Source organism: Trachemys scripta, chromosome 7 (assembly GCF_013100865.1).
Source record: "Trachemys scripta elegans isolate TJP31775 chromosome 7, CAS_Tse_1.0, whole genome shotgun sequence".
Taxonomy (NCBI): domain Eukaryota; kingdom Metazoa; phylum Chordata; order Testudines; family Emydidae; genus Trachemys; species Trachemys scripta.
The window spans coordinates 29,220,489-29,240,658 of record NC_048304.1 but is presented as its reverse complement, the minus strand read 5'-3'; the positions used below and the strand labels follow the sequence as shown (position 1 = coordinate 29,240,658).

The window sequence follows — 20,170 nt, the reverse complement described above, 5'->3', positions numbered from 1 at the left end:
AGCTGCCACTTCCCACTCACTAGGCAGGCACAGCACTCCTGGCCCTTGGCAGTCTGGAATGAACGCACACCCCGTGGCCATTGCCACCTGTCCTGTCTGTGCCCCCACAGCCTGCCGGCCCTCGGCAGGAACAGCCAGCTAGCGCAGGGGGGTGCACGCTTACCCACCTCTCCCCAGGGACTCTGGTTGCTAAGCACAGAGGAGGAGCATTGCGTGGCAGGTGTTGTAACCGATCCCTTTGCTCCCATACGCACAGGCATGCTGTGCTCACCTTTCCTCCTCTCCTTGCCAGTATGTGGCCGAGCTGCTTCGGGATCAGAAGAAGCCAGTCGTGTGCACGTGCTCCACCGTGGAAGTACAGGCCGTCCTGTCCGCTGTCCTCACCAGGATCCAGAGATAGTGAGTAAAGGATGGTGGCCCTCTGGTCCCAGTACTGGGGGCAGATGGTTCCCATCGATATGAGTATGGTGGAGTTGCTCTATTAGCTAACCCTGCTGGGGATTATGAGTCAGCTCTCGCAAGCTAAGCAGGGTGAGGCCAGGTCAGTGCTTGGAATGGGAGGCCTCTAGGCAAAACCAAAGTGTGGCATGAGTGATGTTGGAGGTTCATTAGAGGGCACTCTCCCCTCGGAGTTGATACCAAACCAATGCCTCAGTGTGGTGCTAGGGGGCGCTGTGCTGCAGGGAGTGGGGCAGGAGCTCAATTGGGGGTGCTCTTCCCTCACAGTCAATGCAAGCCCCAGCATGGCACTAGGACAGGGGTCGGCAACGTTTGGCATGCGGCTCGCCACGGTAAGCACCCTGGCGGGCCGGGCCAGTTTATTTACCTGCTGACGCGGCAGGTTCGACCGATCGCAGCCCCCACTGGCCGCGGTTCGCCGTCCCGGGCCAATGGGGGCGGCGGGAAGCAGCGCGGGCGAGGGATGTGCTGGCTGCGGCTTCCCGCAGGGAGTTGGGTGGGGGCCTGAGTAAGGGGTGCTCTCCTCCAGGCTACTCCTGGTGCCAGTGACTGGGCAGTAGTTGGGAGTGTGGTGAAGTAGGAGGAAGGGCTGTTGTTCCAGTAGGGGGAGCTCTTCGTTCGGCTCCAGGACTGAACCACTGACCCAGGGTGATGCTAGTCCTGTGCCACTTGAGATGCTGTTTTCAGATGGGAAATAAGATCCTGGCCATTTGTGTTCATTCAAGGGCTCCTGACGGTATCATGTTCCTGCCCATTATCTCCCAGGGTCTTGCCCAGAGTCCAGCATGATAATTATATTCCACCCATTTAAAACATCCCTGACTGCTGTGTTCCACACCAGAGCTGGTTGCATCTCAGCCCTCAGCAAGGGATCCCTCTATAAACAGCCCCTTGCCCCACCCCAGAGGCATTTCATTGCTGGGCAAACATTCCCTGTATAACTCCCTCCCCGCATCTCTCTCCAGAACTGGCTGCATTTCCTTGCTAGATGAACTATCTCTATATAATAGCTGCTGCGTTCCACCCCAGAGAAGGCTGCATTCCAGTAGTGGATGATTCGTGCGGTGGTGTATAGCACAGCAGGGGCCTGCAGGGTGAAGGCTGCCACAAATGTGTAAGATACTTAGTTCATAGTGCAGGAACGTGAGGGCTGGAGTCTTTCCATGGTTCTCTTGCCTATGACTCTGAATACTGTGGTATTTGAGGGACAAACCCCAGCCTGCTTCATGCACAGGTGGAGCCGCGTAGGCCTTGCCTACAGTCTGCAATCTCCACTGCTCCCCAGCCGGCTCTGCTCCTAACCCAGGTCGTGCCTTGCCAGCAGATCCGCCACGGGGCTGCTTCCCTGCAGCCAGAGGTGCTCTGCAGATGCTGCCAGCAGTGTAGGTACGCAGGCCTTTCAGTGACCGCCGCAGCGTGACTCAGCAGCAGCTGGCTGGGGATGTAGCCGGGCTATTTTTACCCACTCTTTCTGCCCGTCTTCACACTTAAAATGCTGTCTGTTCCCTGGGGCTGTTTTCAGGTGAGCCGATTGTAATGCAGGCGGCTAACTGTTCCATAGAGCCATCTCTCCTTCCGCCTGCACGGCAGAGAGACAGGAGCTTGAGGGTTATTTAAGATGTAGAAAGATATGAAAGATTTCCCTGAAAAAACCAAGCCAAAATGTGCCTGTTAGAAAGTCAGGTCCCATCGGCCTTGTCTCTCTCCAGGAGACTCTATGGGCAACTGGAGAGCTAGTAAAAGAATTACCAGTCCAGGTACCAAAAAAGGGGCAGGCTGAGTCAGACGGGCAGGACGTAGTAACACCTGCAACTTGGGGCTTATCTACACTTCCTGGGGGATCGATGCGTGGTGATCGATGCATCAGCGGTCGATTTAGCATGTCTTGACCGCAGATTGCTCTCCTGTCGACTCCTGTACTCCACCTGAACAGGAAGCGCAAGGGGAGTCGACGGGAGAGCGTCTCCCATCAACATTGCATAGTGTGGACCCCGCAGGAAGTAGATCCAAGTACATTGACTTCAGCTACATTATTCACGTAGCTGAAGTTGCGTAACTTAGATCGATCTCCCCACGTAGTGTAGACAAGGCCTTAGATGCTCTACAGACAGCTGGGAGAAATGTTCTTTCCTAACAATTCCACCCCCTCCCGTCACCAAAGGGGAGTGAGCTCCCAGTCCACCTCTCCAGCGCACCCACGGAGACCTTCAGAAACGCTCCGACTTCACATTCTTCTGAAGTAGATAATTGAAAGTTTGTTTCTCCCACCTGCCTTTGTGCATCAGATCCTGCAGGGACAGGTGCCGAAAGCAAACCTGGATGGTTAGATCAGAAAAATGCAAGAAAGGCTGGAAGCCCATTGCTTGCCTCCACAGATCACCCAAACCCTGTCAGCCTGCAGCCCTCCCCCCAGGGGTCTGTCTGACTGGGAAACCTGGGCCCACGCTCCTTTCCCCGGGAGAGGACAACCTGTGTGAGCGTGAACATCCCTGCCCTCTTTGCATTTGGACATAGGACTAGAAAGGGCCCCCTGGGCCATCAAGTCCTGTTCCTGCTATCGCAGGCTGTAACAGAATCCCCTGGGGTCACAGCTTCCAGCAAAATCACTCCCCTGCTCTCATGCCTGTGGTCCAGGCCTTGAATCTGGTGGCCCCCACGAAGGAGGATTTGAGTACTGAGGTCGTGGAGGCTGGCAATGCCCGCAGCCACTTACACTCCTGAAGGAAGAGGTCTAGCATTGTTCTGCTTGGCGGAGGAGGGGAGAGGAGACGCTGTCAGCTCAGGCAGGTGAGATGGGGAGGAACTGCAGAGGAGAAGGCTCTTGCACCAGCAGTTGCATGCTGGTGAAAAGGGGAGCAGAGGGGCTAGTGAAATACAGGGAGGGGGTCTAGGATGGCATAGCTGGGAGGGCCCATGACACTGCACTGTAGCGCTGATCTCTTCCCTCGCCTGGGGACAGGCTTTCCCCAAGCCATTTGGTAGCTCCTTTCTTTGGCCCTATTAGTTGCCTAAAGGACGTTGGTGGTTCTCTGGTGCCCTCTAGTGATGGCTGTTATGTGGCACGTCTAACTGCAGCTGCCCTAGATCAGCAGGTAGAGGCGCAGTGCTGGGCTGGATTGTAGGGCGCCAGGCCCGTGGACGTGCTGGGCATTAGCAATGCTGGAGGGGTCCTTGGTCCTGAGCACATATGCTGGGCCTGGCAGGGGGCTGAGCCCTCGGGAGCTGCTCCCAGAACCACCTCCACAGCTTGGTGGGGGCACGCTGGGTCCCAGGGCTGAGAGAGGCTGGAGCGGCGTCAGGACCCCCAGGATGCTCCATGTGGCAGAGAGCAGCAATGCCAGGCGCTGCGCGGACTCTGCTGGCTCCTCCCTCAGAGGGGCCTTTCCTCAGTGCGGGCGGCAGCCGCTCTGTCTAGCTGGCAGGTTGCTGACGTCACTGCTCCAGGGGCTGCTGCCCTGCTCAGGGCAAAGCTTTTCATCTGCGAGTCCCGCTGGAGCACTCTGCTGGGATTTACTGCCTGCTCCCTGGCATGGTAATTACGGCTGGGCACGGCAGTGCCTGAAATAGCAGCCGCTCATCAACTCGGTGCATTGCAGCCTGGCAGGAACACCAGCCCTCCGTGCCTGTACTGCCTACCTCAGTGTATGGGGAGGGGCACTCACTGTCTTCCTCGCTGGCCAAGGGACTCCTATATGAATGGCCCCTGTGTCCTACCCCAGAGCTGGCTGCATCTCAGCACAGGGTGACGGATCCCTGTACAAACAGCCCCGGTGCCCCAGCCCAGAGATGATCAGGTCTCAGTGCCAGGCGAGGACTCACTGCCTAGCGTGTTTAAGCATCGTATCTTGCAGGCAGAGGGGTGCAATAAGCACACACATTCCCATTGTCCTTTCTTTTCCAGCTGCAACTGCAACTCCTCCGTGCCACGGCCCGTGAAGGTGGTGGCTGTGGGGGGGCAGAGTTACCTCAGTGCCATCCTCCGTTTCTTTGTGAAGCAGCTGGCGAACAAGACCCCAGACTGGCTTAGCTACATGCGGTTCCTCATCGTCCCGCTGGGTAGGTGCCTCTGTCCAGACCCCGCCCAGCTGGCGCGAGTCCTACTTGACCCCCCTGCAGCCAGAGTGAGGCTGTCGGCGCAGGCCTTGTTCTAGCCTCTCCCTGTTAGTGTGGCTAAGCCACGGGTCTGGGTCCGATGCTGACACCCAGGGGTGCACAGAGGGGGGGCTGAGCAAAGCACATCTGGGTCTGTAGCGGGTGCCCGCTGGGTGGTGGCCACCTCCTGCTGGGGATACCAACACAGCAGCTGGGAAAGGTCTCTGCGTTGCTATGGAGCTGCGTAAAGGCCCGTCAGGATGGGTGGGAGTCTCGGGTATGGCATCCACAGGACAGCTAGACCATCGCTCCTGTAACAGCATCCCTGGGGCTGTAGGGGGCGCTGCCCATGCCCCTCGGAAACACCTGGCTGAAGGACTCCTCCTGTGGGCACTGTAGTGCACAGCAAAGAACCCCCACAGGGGGCGCTAGAACAATACCCCCCTTTCTCTCCTCCGCAGGCTCCCACCCCGTAGCCAAGTACCTGGGCTCGGTGGACAGCAGGTACAGCTGCACGTTCCTGGACTCCGCCTGGAGGGAGCTGTTCGGCAGGGCCGAGCCCCCCGGGACAGGTGAGGGGCCGTGCAGCACCAAGCACTGTGTCCATGGCCCCCGTGCTGTTGGACAGGGAGGGCTGTGGGTCGCTGTTCCCCAGGGTCTAGCGAGGGAGCAGCTAGAGCTGGTCACGGTCTGTGGGGTAGGGGTGGGCCCGGCTGTTGCGATGTGGCTTGGGCTCCCCTATGGCAATGGCTGTTCTGTCTGCACAGAGCAGGCCTGGCCAATTCCTTCCTGAGCCCTGGTTTAGTCCCTGGGGCCTGCCCCCAGCACCAGGGGTCATTGAAGGGGTCACAGCTCCAGCCCGGTGTGCAGTGAGGGGGAGGAGGGTGTCTCCAGTGGGGCCAGCGGGAGCTTTGGGTGAGAACGTGTCCTGCCCCCTTCCTACTGCAGCATAAGCTCTGGCCCTCCAGCCTTGCTGCCTGGCCACCTGCTTCTCCCTCGTCTGCCCCTGCCTGGGGCAGAATCCCCTCTGACCCACACACCCCCTTCCCCTCTGCAACGAGAGCACCCTCTCCTCTGCCGCCACTCAGCCAGCGGGGGTTGCCCTGGCTCTGCTGTGCGGCTCACCCCTGCTGCGGGCTCGGGGACAAGGAGGCAGGGAGCGGGCTCTGTGGGGATTGCTGGTCACACCCCTCTCTCCCCTCTGCCCCCAGAGCCATTCGATGTGGTGGGCCGCATCGTGCAGTATGTGGGCGGAGCCAGCACGACCCACCAGCTGCCTGTGGCCGAGGCCATGCTGACTTGCAAGCATAAGTTGTAAGTGTCGCCTGGGCAACTCTCCTGCAGCAGGGGGCTGGTCGCACGTTACAGGCACCCAAAAGACCCTTTCAGTTGGGATAGCAAAGCTGTTAAAGATCACTGCCAAGGCGGCTGGGATCGGGTCTCCTGGGTTCTGGTCCCTGTTCTGGGAGTGGGAAGGGGAGTGAAGACTGGTGGTTAGAGCAGGGAGCTGGGAACCAGGATTCCTGGGTTCTCGTCCTGGCTTGGCCACTACTCAGTGTGTGACCTCGGACACATCACTTCCCCTCTCCGTGCCTTGTCTTGTTTCCACCTCTCTCAAGGCTGCCCCGAATGTGGGTGTTTCTGGAGTGCCAGTTCCATTTGTGTCCCAGCCCCTCTGGCATGGGGACGGGAACTTACCCGCCTCATCAGGTGGGAGCTGTACCGTGGTCGCTGTCAGTAATGTGGTGGGGCGGGGGGGATCATTCAACCCGGCGAGCTTCGGATGCTCCTCATGCATGCAGGGTGAGGCATTCCCTGCCCGATGGGCCCCTGCTCACCGCCCACCCCCCAGCAGACCCTAACACTCGTCTCCTCTCCCCGCAGCCCGGACGAAGACTCCTATCAGAAGTTCATTCCTTTCATTGGGGTAAGGCTGTCCCCTTGGGCATCTAGTTCTCCTTGGGGCCCCTCCAGTGGGGGCCCAGGAACACCGCTGGGGTGGGGCAAGGCCCATTGTGACCCTCCAGTTTGAGCCCTGCCTCACTCAGGGTAGGGCTCCCTGCCTCCAGCCCATCAGTGTTGGTGCTAGAGCAGACTGGAATTAACGCCCCTGCCCTGGCCCTGGGTCAGTTCTTCTGGGGGTTAATCCCACTCCCTGGTAAGCAGGTAACTCTCGGGACTTCTGCTGTCGTGGGATCCACGCGGGCAAAACCGCTCCAGAGCCAGGCTCTCCGGGGTGTGCCAGCCCCATTGCGTCTCCGACACCCAGAGGGCCTGGATCATGCTGCTCAGCCCCAGACTCACTGCAGTGGCTGCGAGGGGTGTGAGCTCTGCTGGCCACCGGGGGCGCCATCCGCCCCCTGAGCAGGGAATGCAGTGACTTTTGCACAAGAGTCCCTTCTCCCCATAGAGCGCTGGGACTGCTGCTCCGAGCTTGCTGGGCCCTGAGGCAGGCCGGCCGAAACCGAGGGCCTCCGCCCAGGCCCCAGGCTGCCCAGAGGAGAGACATGCCAGGGTTGGGCCTCTTCTAGGAGCATGGGCCTGCGAGGGTTAAACCTCGGGAATAATCAACAGTGATCAGAGCCTCTCTGCTGTGTCCTTCCCCACAGAGGTCTGCTTGCAGGACTGGAGTTAGTGTTTCCAGTCCTTCGCTGCTGCCTAGTGGATAGAGAACTGGCCTGAGAGTGACGAATCCTGAGTTCTATTCCCAGGTCTGCCACTGGCCTGCTGGGTGCCTTGAGCGAGTCACTTCCCTGCTCTGTGCCTCAGTTTCCCCATCTGTAAAATGGGATAATGCTTCTGCTGTAGCCTGACTGGCTCTGCATAGAGTGTCCTGGGGCATTGGCTGGGTGATGCTCTCTGAGCGAAGGAACAAAGGGGGAGGGCAGCCCCCAGTGCCTGGAGGGGCTCGCTGTTGTCCGGATACTTTCAGCGCACTGGAGTGACAGGGCGGCTCCTTCCCCTACCATTGTAAACACTCTAACACAATGTCTCAGAGGGTGAGGCTGCCATTGTTTTGGGCACTGGGATGCCAGCCAGGGTTGATGGTCAGGAGAGGGCATCCCCCACTCGCTGTCACCCCAGGGGTGCATGGTGCTTAGCCTGTGGGCAGCCCAGATGCAAAGATCCTGGGGGGTCCCATCCACCTAGATTTCTGCACGGAGCTGGTGGAGCGCGAGTGGGGATGTACACTCTTCTCCCATGGTGCAGGAAGGGTTAACGACAACCTCGGCTCTGGGGCTCCAAGAGGAGCAGGCTCAAATGGCTCCTTCTGGGCGGGCTGGCAGTATTGATTTCCAGCGTGGCCTGAATTGCTGATCTCTGTCTCCCCATTGCAGGTGGTTAAAGTGGGCCTCATCGAAGATTCCCCTGCAGCCATAGGTACGTCCCCTGCCAGGGTCCAGGCCAGCTGGGACTGGTGCCATGTCGGGAGTCCGGGGGCCCAGTTCCCACCTCCCCGAGCTGCTCTTAGGCTCTGTGCTGAGCTGGGCAGGCCCAGGGCTCCCTCCGCAGTCAGCAGGGCCAGGAACCTGATTGGTTAAAGGCAGGGTGAGGCCCCATCTGGCTGAGACACCCTCCCCTTCCCCCCCCCATCCTCCCGCTTCTCACCCTCCGCCCACAGCCCAGCCTCAGCTCAAGGGACCCGCTTCCAGCTGGGCTTTTACTGCCCCCTGCTGCCACTGGAGTTGGGGGTTGTCCAAGCAACGGGATCTGCCCCTGGGATCCCCCCTCCCTCAGCTCCAGGCTGCTACTTGGCTTGTTCCCCTCTTGCTCTGGCTGGACAGGGAGTGATGGCCAGATCCCCGCAGGGAGGCTGGGGGCTGAATTCGTTTGGGCTGGGGGGCAGGGGGGTGATGCAATGCAAGAGTTCAGGCGTTGAAGGGGAGTCACCAGGGCTGTGGAACCTGCCCAGGGAGGAGACAGCACCTCGTGGCTCAGGACGCTCCTTAGCCTGGTACCCCCAGAGCGCCCCCGTCCCCAGGTCCTCCTCTGGGCAGGGTCTGGGAGCTCTCACACCACAGGAGTGACTGGGCGGCTGGCAGCAGCAGCGAGCTCATCTCCCACCAGCCCAGAGTGGGTAGGGGCCTGGCTGACACACCTGCAATAGGGCCTGGGCCTGCTCCGACTGGGGCACGGCTGGAGATGAGAACTTGGGGAAGAGGAATGCACCAGCATTGCGGACTTGGTGCCTGCCACGGAGCCCCTGTGGGGAGACAGGGGAGGGAGCCCCTGTGGGTGGGGAGGGAGCCCCTGTGGTGAGGCCGAGGCGCCCTGTGGGGAACCAGGAGGTCTGGGGGAGAAATTAGTCTGAGTGGCACGGCCTGGAACCTGCCTCACCCCAGATTCCCCCTCTGCTCTCTTGGCAGGAGATGGAGACGATGCGCCCGTGGTCAGCCTGACGGTTCCCTCCACATCCCCCCCCTCTTCCTCCGGCCTGGTGAAGGATGTCTGTGCCACCCCCCCATCCTCGCCGTCCATGAGCAGTGGGCTCGCTGTTGTGGGGTGAGGCAGCCTTGGCCACCGGCCCCGTGGTCGTTAATGAGGAACCCCATGCCCCGGCGGGCAGATTGGCACCATCCATGTGTGTGCAGGGCCTAGCCCGCTGGGGCAGGGCTGCGACTGGGCATCCCACAGGGCAGATAATTTCTGCCATGTTCCAGCTGGGGAGAATGAGGCCTGGTTGGGGGAAGGGACGAGCTTAGCCACACAGGGAGTCAGCAGCAGCTGGGGGAACCCTGGCGTCCGGGTGCCCGGTTGTGTGTGAGACCATCGTGGTAGAGTGAATTTGTGGGCACGTGCTCAGTAATAGCCTCTGCCATCGTGGGGTCGGGGCTGTCCAGCTCTTGGAGCTCCTGGTGCTGGCAGGTCCCTTCCCTATGAGTGCCCTTGAGTGGCTGGTGCCCCCGTGCCCCCACTCATGCAGGGTGAGGCAGTCCTCTTGAGTCCTACATCTGGGGCTCGCTCTGAGCTAGTGCTTAAAGCAAGAACACGGGAAGTCAGGACTCCTGGGTTCTGTCCCTGGCTCTGGGAGGGGCATGGGGTCTAGTGGGTTAGAGGAGGGGGACCTGGGCTCTGTACCTAATTCTGGGTCAAGTCACACTACTGTGCTTCCTGTGCCCTCGGCAAAGCAGGCTGGCATTCACTCGCCTCCTGAATGTATCAGAGTTAGTTACCATTTGCAGGGGGCATTGGGATCCCCCAGGAGCTGTCAGCCCAGGAGTCTGGCACTGAATTTGCTCTGCTGGGCCCCCAGTATCCTGGCACTGGGATCCAGAACTCCTGGGTTCTCTTCCAGCTCTGCCACTGACTTGTTATAGGTCTTTGGGCAGGGCCTTCCCAACCATGCCTCAGTTTCCCCATCTCTGTGATGTGGATGGTACTGTCCTGCCCCTTGGGGGTGAACCCCTGCTCTGCCCAGCTGCTGCTGATGCTTCCCAACTGTCCTCAGGTCCCCCAGCAGCCCCTACGGAGACGTCATTGGCCTGCAGGTGGACTACTGGCTCGCCCATCCCACGGAGCGCCGGAAGGAGGGCGAGAAGCGAGATGCCAGCTCCAAGAACACCCTCAAGAGTGTCTTCCGCTCGGTGCAGGTGTCGCGGCTGCCCAGCGGCGGGGAGAGCCAGCCCTCGGGGACCATGGCCATGACAGTCGTCACCAAAGAGAAGAACAAGAAAGGTTGGTGCGCGGGGGATGGACGGGCGTCAGGCTGGTAGCACTGGCCCCCTGTGACAGGGTGGGGAATGGAAGCTGGGGCCTTTTCCCTCTAGGGGTGCTGCCTCCAATCTGGCCCCAGGGCAGTAATGACCTCAAGTCCTCTGATCACAGTGTCCCCATGGAACATTGTCTATGTGTCGTCTCCGGAATTGGCACTAACTGGCCCATCCCTTGGACATGCTAGGGGCAGCAGACTGTCTAGGCCCTGTGTGTGGGCCCCAGAGAAGTCCTGCTAGCTAAGGGGGAAGCCCATTCTGAACCTCCTCTCAGCTAGGGGCTCCGCCAGCCCCTCTTCTCCCCACAAAAAGTGCCAGGGGCTGCAAGCGGCAAGGCTGTGCCCTCAGGACGCTCCCACGCTGCCCTCTGCAGGGTGCCCGGGGCTAAGCATGCAAGGTGCTGCTGTTTGCAACCCAGCTCTGCCTTCCCTCTTCAGGAGGCAACGGCAAATGCGCCCCTCTCTCCCCACTCCCCATCATTGGCGGCTCTGCTACTGCCACGTCTTTCCCAGCCCCCTTGTTCACCCCATACTCTGGAGGAGCTGACTGAGCGGGGGTGTCACTGGGAGGCTGCCAGTCTAAACAGGCCCCTGCTCCTTCGCACTGGGCACTGGATTCTGCCTTTCTCACTGCGGCCGACAGCGAGAAATGGAACATGCGCGCAGTCTAGTTCATGGCAAGAACGTGGGCAGAAGCAGTTTGGAGGAGACTCACTCACAGCTACGAGTACTTCCGTGGGTGGGGAGGAGCTTTCGGACAATGCGGTCATAGACACTAAGGCCAGACGCGCCCATTAGATCATCTGGTCTGACCTCCTGGATGGCCCGGGCCAGAGAACGTCACCCCACTCCCAGGGGTGACCTCCTGCCCTGAGCCCAGGCGTGTGGGTTTGACAAAAGCATTTGCCCCAAAGGCATCCAGGGTGGATGCGGAGACACCCCCTGATGGTTAATCCTCCACACTAGGAATGTTGATGCCTCATTTCCAGTGTGAATGGGTCCGGCTTCAGCTCTCACACCTTGGTTCTCGTTCCACCTTCTCTGCTACGTTAAAGAGCCCGATAGTGCCTGGGGTTTTCTTCCTGGGAATGTCCTTGCAGTCCCGCGAGTACGGCGCTAGAGGAATTCTGAAGACAGGACGGGTAGACTGAGTGACCAGCAGACAAGTATTGGAGACGACTGGAGCTCAGCAGCCACTAGCTACCTCTGGCAGGCAGATTCGGTCTGCAGGGCACATCTGACGAGATCAGCGGGCGCTGCCTGTGTGCGGGCGCTGGAAGGGGAGCTGGTGGCAGAAGAGCAGGAAGCAGCTCTTGGCTGGATGATGCGTCTCCTGGATGGATCTGAGGAGCTGTTCGTCCGCAGGGACCAGCAGAGGATGGTACCGAACGGGCTGCTGTGGCTTCAAGGCGCCAGGAATGGAGATGCCCCGTAGGAAGGAGGTGGTACTCAGACCCAGGACTGAGTCGTCTCTTGACCATGATGATAAGCTAAAGCTCTCTAATGGCGTAGACGCAGGCCAAGGGCTGGGAGCGAGGCCTGACACATTCCGCCTGGAACCGAGGGGCCAGTGTTTAACAGGGAGGGGGATTCGCCCTTGGAAGAACTGCCCCAGGGACGGGGGTGGGGAGGTTCTCCAGCACGTGTCATCTCCCAATCCAGACAGGACGTCTCTCTGTAAAAGCTCCACTCCTGCCTGACACTGAGGCAGGGCTCCCTGGGCCGGGCGAGGCAGGGGTCAGGCTGAAGGTTCACAACACCCTTCTGGCCTCAGGCTCGCTGAAGGTGCAGCTCTGGGTTGCAGTTTTCCCACTGCGCAGATGGGCGGGCGGCTGCTGTCTGTCAGTCGAGAGGAAAGGCGTTAGCCCCAGGCTGGCTGGGAAGGCCGTGGCGTGGGGGCCCTCCCTGAGTGATGGGGCGGCTTGGCCTGGGGGCTCAGGCCACGCCCTTGGCCCTTGACAGCTCTAGTACAATTTAATCCATCTTTACCATTCATTGGTGTTGGCAGAAGGGCTCCCTTCCCCCGTCCGGGGCTGGGGAGGGGCCGAATGAACCCCAGGGCTCCCTGATGTGGGGGCAGCTCCAGCAGTGCAGGGTTTACAATCCAGTCCAGAGACTGTTCCCGCCCCAGGCAAAACCCATCTGTCCTCAATCCCAGGCTCGGCCAGGGACATGGGGCACCCTGCCTGGGAAATGGGCCTCAGCTCTGTGGAGCTGGAGAGGGGAGCGGGGGGGTTGGCCTACTGGGCTATGTTGAGCCCCCAGCCTGCTGAACTAACCACTACAGGTCCTTGAAATGCCTCTCCCACCTTGGCCAGAGGAGGGGGAGCCTGGGAGCCAGGACTCCTGGGTTCTTTCCCCATGTCATCGCTGACTCACAGTGGGGCCATGGCTATAGGGTGGTGGTGTGCAGCTATGTGTCTCCATAGGCGCCGACTCCGTGGATGCTCTGGGGCTGGAGCACCCATGGGGAAAAATTGGTGGGTGCTCTGCACCCACCAGCAGCTCCCTGCCCCAGCTCACCTCCACCTCCGCCTCCTCCCCTGAGCACGCTGCATCCCCGCTTCTCTTCCCAGCGCTTGCTGCCGCGAAACAGCTGTTTCGCAGCAACAAGCTGTGGGAGGGAGGGGGGAGGAGCGGGAATGTGCTCAGGGGAGGAGGCGGGGCCAGGGTGGGGATTTGGGGAAGGGGTCCAATAAGGGCAGGTTGGGGCGGGGACTTTGGGGAAGGGTTTGGAATGGGGGCGGGGCAGGGGTTGAGTCAGGGTGGCAAGCACCCACCGGCGCCAGGAGAAGTTGGCACCTGTGTGTGTCTCTGAGGCTTTCCCAGCATCTCTGCATGGGGCCCTGAGCTCAGTCCTGCTCTGGCTCCCAGGGCAAGTTCTGCTCCCCCACAGCCCTCCTGGCAGCTCTGGGCTGGGACAGTGTCTCCCTGGCCAAACCTAGCCTACCCCTTGCTCCTGCTGCTGCAGTGCAGGGCCCTGCCTCGAGTCTGGAGCTTGGCAGGAAGGAGTCAGGTGAGGCCCCTTCAGCCAACTCCAGCTTCCAGCCCCCTCTCTGGAGCTGCCCTCTGGCCCTGGGGTGTCTAGCCCCCCCCGCTACCAGCTGTTGTCCTCTGAGCTGTGAGCCAGTGTCGAGCCAGGTTTGAGTCACTGCCCTAAGAAACACATTGGGGTGCAATAGATGGGGCCCCAGATGCCTGGGTCTGGCTCTGCCACTCACGGCGTGACCTTGGGTGCATCACTACCCCTGTGCCTCAACCCTCCCCCCACACACACACGCGATGGGGCGCAGACTCTGTAAGTGCTTTGAGAGCTATATGTGACCCACTAGCACCCACGTGGGCTCCTGACTGACCCCTCAGAGACTCTGGGGGGCTGAGCACAGGGCCCCAAGGTACTTCTAACAGCCAGTGCTCGAATTGCACCCAGCCGGGGGCGTTCTCTCTCTGCCATTCCCAGCCTGTGGCTGCCGGTTCCTCCATCCCTCCACGGCAGGACTTGGGGCGAGGCTGGGCACTGAGTGCAGGGTCCATGTGTCACCACCAGCCTCTGGGATGCCACATCCTGCCTCTTGCCCAGCTGCTCTCCCCTCAGCACTGCCCTCTAAAGGGCTTGTGCTGACCGCCCGCTAATCCGGGCTCCCCTGCCTCTCGTTCCAGTCCCCACCATCTTTCTGAGTAAGAAACCCAAAGAAAAGGAAGTGGATTCCAAGAGCCAGGTGATTGAGGGCATCAGCCGGCTAATCTGCTCTGCCAAGCAGCAGCAAACCATGATGAAAGGTAAGGCCTGCCTCTGCAGTGCAGCTACCTCTGGGGCAAGGCAGCTGGTTATACAGGGGTCCCTCGTCTCTCACTGAGATGCAGCCACCTCTGGGTGGGAGCGCAGGGATATTTATAGAAGGATGCTGAAATACAACCAGCTCTGAGGCGAGGCAGCTGTTGATCCAGAGGTCTCTTGTCCAGCGTGGAAATGCAGCCACTTCTGGGGTGGGGCAGCGCTTTAACAACCACCCCGCAATACCAGTGTTGGGGAGGCAGGTGGGAATTATCCAGTCTGTTTGTTCAGTTCCAGGGCTGGGACAGTGTCACTTGCCATCCAGTGGGGGCAGCATAGGCGGGCTAGGGGCACAGGAGCCTCGGAGCTATAGCTCAGCAGGGGCTAGCTGCCCCAGGCCACCCCCTGCACCCCGAGCCAGCTGCTAGGCCCTGCTCTAACCTCCCCCGTTCCTTTGCAGTGTCCATCGACGGGGTGGAGTGGAGCGACATCAAGTTTTTCCAGCTGGCCGCGCAGTGGCCCACGCACGTCAAGCACTTCCCCGTCGGACTCTTTGGCTCGAAGCCAGCGTGACAGCGCCCGCCCTGCTGCCGGGCAGCGCCCACCTGCCAGGCCGAACCCTCAGCCAGCGGGAAGCCTCTTCGGCTACATCCCACTCTCCTTACGTAACTGTGTTGGTATGTTCTGCACTGGGAGGGCTGGAGGAGGGAGCACTCCAGTGCCAACCTGTCATCCCCCCATCACCAGCTTTGTCTCCAGCTGCCACCGACCGCTTCCTCATGCGTTTGCGTGTGTGTCTGTGTCTGGGCGGGTGTGTGCACCGCACTGGATCCCCGTGCGCAGCAGGGAGGGACCCCAGCCAGCCCGAGACACGCTCCCCCCTCCAGCCCGAAGCAGCCGTGGCTCACTGAACAGCCAAGCCAGGGAGTGCTTAGTGTGTGAGAAGGCTTTTGTCTGGCACAGCTGGCCAGCGGCACCACCCTCGCCTGTGGCCTACACACCCCTAACCCCCTGCTGTAGCCCTTCTCCAAAAGCACAAGCAGCCAGGCCACAGGCTGGGTCCCCACTGCCATCTGCCCTGGCATAGCATGTGGGCACAGGGGCCCTTCCAGCACAGCCTGCCCCCTCCTGGAGGCAGTGGGCATTCGCTGATGCCCAGGGCCACTGCACTCCAGGCAACGTGTTCGCAAGCGGAGGAAAGCCCTGGGGTGTGATGCTGCAGCTGTTCTAGCCACTGGTGGCTTTGTGTCTAGCTGGAAGATGAGCCCATGAGGGGAGCCCCCTGCTGGTGAAGCCAGAGATGGGGCAGTGGGGTTTGGAGGTGGGGGAGGGGTGTCTGCCTTGCCTGGCCTGCGGCAGGGGCGGGCTCCGACCTCCAGCTTTGTGTAACTATCCCCTGGGCACTCGTGTTTGTTTCTCTCCTAAATGTTTGCCAAGACCTAGTTGCTTAAATTTATCCCTGCCCCACTGCATCAGTGCCCCCCCCCCAACCTCCCCGTGCCTGTCACCTTTGCCACATCACGCTGCGTAGCCAGGCACCACAGGACAGCAAACCCATATGCCAGAGCAACCAGCTCTCGGTCGCTGCAGGCTTGGCTTTCCCACTGCTCCTCCCCACATCCCACGCTCAACTCTGCCCCGCCCCATGCTGCCAACGGCTGCTTAGAAAGCTGCCGTGCTTCAGCTGGTGTCTCTTTCCCCAAAGCCAGGACCCCGAATGTCGTCTGCTCCAAAAAGGGGCCAGCTCTGAGCCCAGAGTAGGATGGTTCAGTAGGGATCAGGTCACTGGGGTTGGCCCAGTTAATTACAGCTGTGAGCCTGGCAGACTGAGATCCTGGGTGTAGTGGGGGCGGGGGTATAGTCCACGGCTGGGCTTTTAAGAGTGAAGCAGCAGGCGGCTGGGTCCCAGCCCTGAGCCCCTCACAGCACTGAGTTCCCGACCCTGTTCTTTAGCACCCAGGTGTGGCAGGAGCTAGGAAGCGGCATTTGGCCATCCCACGCCAGTTTCACTCCTGGCTGCACTTCATCCCTCCCGCTCCATCTCGAGCCAGCACCTTCATTACGAACCCCCCTTAAACCAAGCCCCAGGTTTGGGCTGCTTCTCCCCCCCCCCCCCCCCGCGCGGTTGTCTCTCTGACCCCCCCAGCCCCAAGCAGGCAGCAGCCAAGCGGTTGGATTTTCCCATGCAGGCTCACTGTGAGCTCCGCTCTTTCCTCCCCACACGTCTGCCGGGGAGCCGCAGTCCATGGAAGTGTGATCTGGTGGGTCCAGGAATGTGTCCAATAATTCCCATTGGTCATTTCTGAGTCCTGGGCCCTGTGGATCCTGCCTGGGCCATGAGCAGGATGCCCCAGATCCCAGCTCTGAAAGAGCCACAATTATCAGGAGGGGGCAGTAAAGTGCCTCCCTGAGCCTTGTTCTGATGGGCCTGGAGTGCTACTGCCTCAGCCAATAGGCATCCACGCTCTCGGGGTGTGGGGGGGTCTTAAAGAGCAGGTGGGAGCCGTAGTCCAGCCCTCTGGCATCCTGGCCACCCTGCTTCCCGCAGCACCCAGCCCTGATCGCTCAGTGCAGCAGGCAGAAGAGAGAGCATGAGACTCCAGATGCTTTCCCCCACCCACCTGGTAGCAATAAAGCCAGCTGCATCACCAGCAGCCTGGCAGAGCCCCCTGCCCCGCACACACACACATACAAACACCACGCTCCATGCTGCCGCCATTGATTTCCCATTGTCCTCTGTGCCGGCCTGGCTGGGTGAGGAGGAAGGTCACTGGGCTGTGACAAGTGCCACCCACAGGCCTGCCCGGCTTCCCCAGGAAGATGTTTATTTGCTGGCTGAGTCAGTAGCTGCTTTGCTACCCCTGCAGTCACAGGGAGGCTGCAGGATGGTCCCTGTGTCTGAGTCCCGGCCACTGGCTGCTCCAAGAGGATCTACGAGCGATAGAGCCGGGTAGCGAGTGTCTGTAACAGCGCTTGCCTGCACTGTGGGCCACTCACCTGGGCTTGGCAATTCCTTTTGAGGGTTGCTCAGGTGGCCTGGGCGAGCGCCAAACAACTGGTGCTTGGGGGGACCAGAACTCCCGAGCCGAATCGCCAGTGCAGTCCGGTGCCCCACTGCGAGCCCCTGCAGGCCAGCTGTTCCCTGCTGAGCGAGTGTGTCCCATCCATCTTCTGGTCTCACTCGCTGCAGCCTGGCCCCCCGGTTGCAGTTTCTCCCAAGCACAAGGAGCTGCAGCCAGCGCTGGCCCCACAGAGGGGTCTCATGTTTGCTTGGCGTTCTCTGCCTTTTGCATTCCAACGTGGCCTGTTCAGTCCTGATTCTCTCCAGGGCTCCCTGTCCCTCTGTGCTCCGAACCTTGCAGCTGCCTCTGGCATGAGGCAGGGGGAGGTCAGTGGGCTGGGCACAGGGTGTTTCCCAGGCCTGCGCACTAGGCTAGAGCTCTGAGGCACTCCAGAGCCCCCAGGAGATCTCAGCAAAGCTCTGGTGTCCCCTCAGGCTGGGGGTAGAGGGACCTAAAGCCCACATGATCCCAACACACATTTCCACAGCCAGAGTCATCAGAACATTCTAGACCACCCCAATCTCTATGAGAGCCGGTGGGGTACCCATCTCGGTCTGTGTCCCCACAAATCACTCCAGAAACTCCCTGCAGTCCCCCAGCTGCGTGGGGCCCCAGGGATCTCTGGCTCCAGGCTGGAGCCACACGAACACCCAGCGGGACTCTGGTCCAGTACATAGGGGCCGGAAGGGGCCTGGGCCGGCCCTCAGGGCCTATGTGGGCTGGGAATCTCTATCTGTCCCCCCTGGGGCACTGTGTACATAGCCCCCTGGTGTGTATAAGTGCGTGCCTCTCCCATTTGGTTTGCGCACTCCGTCCACGTTGGGATCATTGTCTGGGGTTGGGGAGAGACCCCTGTTGTATTTGACACATTTTATTGGGGGAATTGCTGTCCCCCCTTTTTTTGGAGTTTTTTCATTAAATAAACTGTGGTTATTTCTTAGAAGTCATTTCTTTATTTAATCAGTTCGTGTCTGTTCACCCTGAACCCTGCAGGGGGCTCCCCAGTCCACAGGGAGTCAGAGCTGGGAGCCAGGACTCCCGGGTTCTATTGCAGCCTGAGCCCTGTGAGCCTGAGTCTGCTAACACGGGCCAGGTACAGGCATTTCATTGTGGTGTAGACATACCCTGTGTGACATGGACCATTGTCTCGACACTGCTCACAAGAGACTCCCACCGCTTTCCCTGCTGGGACAGGCCAGGAGGAAGCTGGAATTGCAGGGTTGCTCGGACTCGTGCAGAATGAAGAAGACCCTTCCCCGGGGCACTGGAACCATTTGGGGGTGGGGGGTGCTGGAAGCCACTGAACTAAACTGTGAACCCTCTATATTGGGGTAGGCAACCTATGGCACGTGTGCCGAAGGCGGCACGCGAGCTGATTTTCAGTGGCACTCACACTGCCTGGGTCCTGGCCACCGGTCCGGGGGGCTCTGCGTTTTAATTTAATTTTAAATGAAGCTTCTGAAACATTTTAAAAACCTTATTTACTTTACATACAACAATAGTTTAGTTATATATTATAGACTTATAGAAAGAGACCTTCTAAAAATGTTTAAATGTATTACTGGCACATGAAACCTTAAATCAGAGTGAATAAATGAAGACTCGGCACACCACTTCCGAAAGGTTGCCGACCCCTGCTCTATATGATGGGAGCCAGGCATTTGATTGCTGCTATTATTCAAGCTAGGGGGTGCTGCCTTACCCCTAGCGCCAGTGCCCCTGCCCTGCCCCAGTCAGTATGATGGCCCTGAGCCTGGCCTGCCCTCCCCATCCCCATCATGGACACTACACCATTCAAGCACCATTCTCTTGCTGGGTCCTGTTACCTGGTCCATTGTCTTAGGGCTGCTGCTCAAACTTGGCTGCAGTGGAGAATTGCAGCTGAGGGAAAATGCTCCCCTCTGGGCCAAAGAGAGAGAGATGCCCCACCCCACACCGTGGGGGAGAGAGCCTGCCCCTCCCACCATACAGTGGCAACCCACCGCCAGCCAGACCATGCCACCTGCCAGGCCATGTATGGAAAAACACCCTTGGAGCTGCTGCAACCTGCATTGTCCCAGCTCCGAGCAGCATCAGTGCCAGTTGGACCTAGCGTCTGCCAGTTTGGGCTCTGCATCTTGGCTCATTCTACCATCACACGAGCCCCCTGCATGTGACTAGGGGGCTGCCAGAGAGACAAACTACCTACCTGGGTGCGATTTCTACCATCACACTAGCCCCCTGCATGTGAATAGGGGGCTGCCAGAGAGACAAACTACCTGGGTGCCGATAATGCAGCTGTGGGGACAAGAAACTGCTTTCACCATTGGTAACTAGCTCTACAAACACCCTACTGGGTGCACCAACAATGCCACTGAAGTTCAGGAAGCTACATCAGGGATGTAATTGTCCCTAGCCACTGCAGCCAGAGGCCTAGATCATAGCTCCCATGCACACGTACACACACACGACTGTATCCTGGACAGTGGTGATCGTGGAAGCAGAATGGACAAACTGATGCTGTGGCAGAACAGGCCAGTGCAACCCAGGGCTGTATAAACAGAGGCAGGGCCGGCTCTGGCTTTTTTGCCGCCCAAGGCAAAAAAGCCTCCCGCCGCCCCCCCTCCCCCCCCAGCGCGGCAGGGGAGGGGGCCGAGCCCGGCTGCGGGCCGCTCTCCCCGACCAGCCAGAGCGCCGGGGGGAGGGCGGCGAGCCCGCCGCAGCTCTGCTGGCAGCTGGAGCCCCGGGAGGAGGGCAGAGAGCCCGGCCGGGGCTCCGCTCTCCCCGGTGGACAGAGCGCCGGCGAAGGCGGCGAGCCCACTGCGGCTCCGCTCTCCCTGGCGGCCGGAGCCGGAGCACCACACCGCCCCCCTCCAGGTGCCGCCCCAAGCACAAGCTTGTTGGGCTGGTGCCTGGAGCCGGCCCTGAACAGAGGCGTAGTGAGTAGGAGCAGGGAGGGGATTTTACTCTGTCTACGGCATTGGTGAGACCCATCCTGGAACAGTGCAGCCAGTTCTGGGGACCATATTTTTCAAAGGATGTTGAATAATTGCAGAGGATGCAAAAAAGAGCTGCAAAAATTACTTGCGGGCT

General features: G+C 60.2%; 1 protein-coding gene across 1 annotated transcript in view; it reads left to right on the top strand.

Annotated features, from left to right (window-relative positions):
- The window catches only part of PACS1 (phosphofurin acidic cluster sorting protein 1), a 101,943-nt gene extending 83,905 nt beyond the window's left edge, over positions 1-18,038 (top strand). Inside the window, exons 15-24 of the mRNA XM_034775573.1 lie at positions 293-399; positions 4,361-4,515; positions 5,013-5,123; positions 5,763-5,865; positions 6,436-6,478; positions 7,890-7,932; positions 8,919-9,054; positions 10,001-10,227; positions 13,922-14,041; positions 14,497-18,038. Coding sequence (XP_034631464.1) covers positions 293-399; positions 4,361-4,515; positions 5,013-5,123; positions 5,763-5,865; positions 6,436-6,478; positions 7,890-7,932; positions 8,919-9,054; positions 10,001-10,227; positions 13,922-14,041; positions 14,497-14,609 — 1,158 coding nt within the window. The 3' untranslated portion in view covers positions 14,610-18,038. The remainder of the gene's footprint in view (positions 1-292; positions 400-4,360; positions 4,516-5,012; positions 5,124-5,762; positions 5,866-6,435; positions 6,479-7,889; positions 7,933-8,918; positions 9,055-10,000; positions 10,228-13,921; positions 14,042-14,496) is intronic.
- The last annotated feature ends 2,132 nt before the right edge of the window (positions 18,039-20,170 follow it).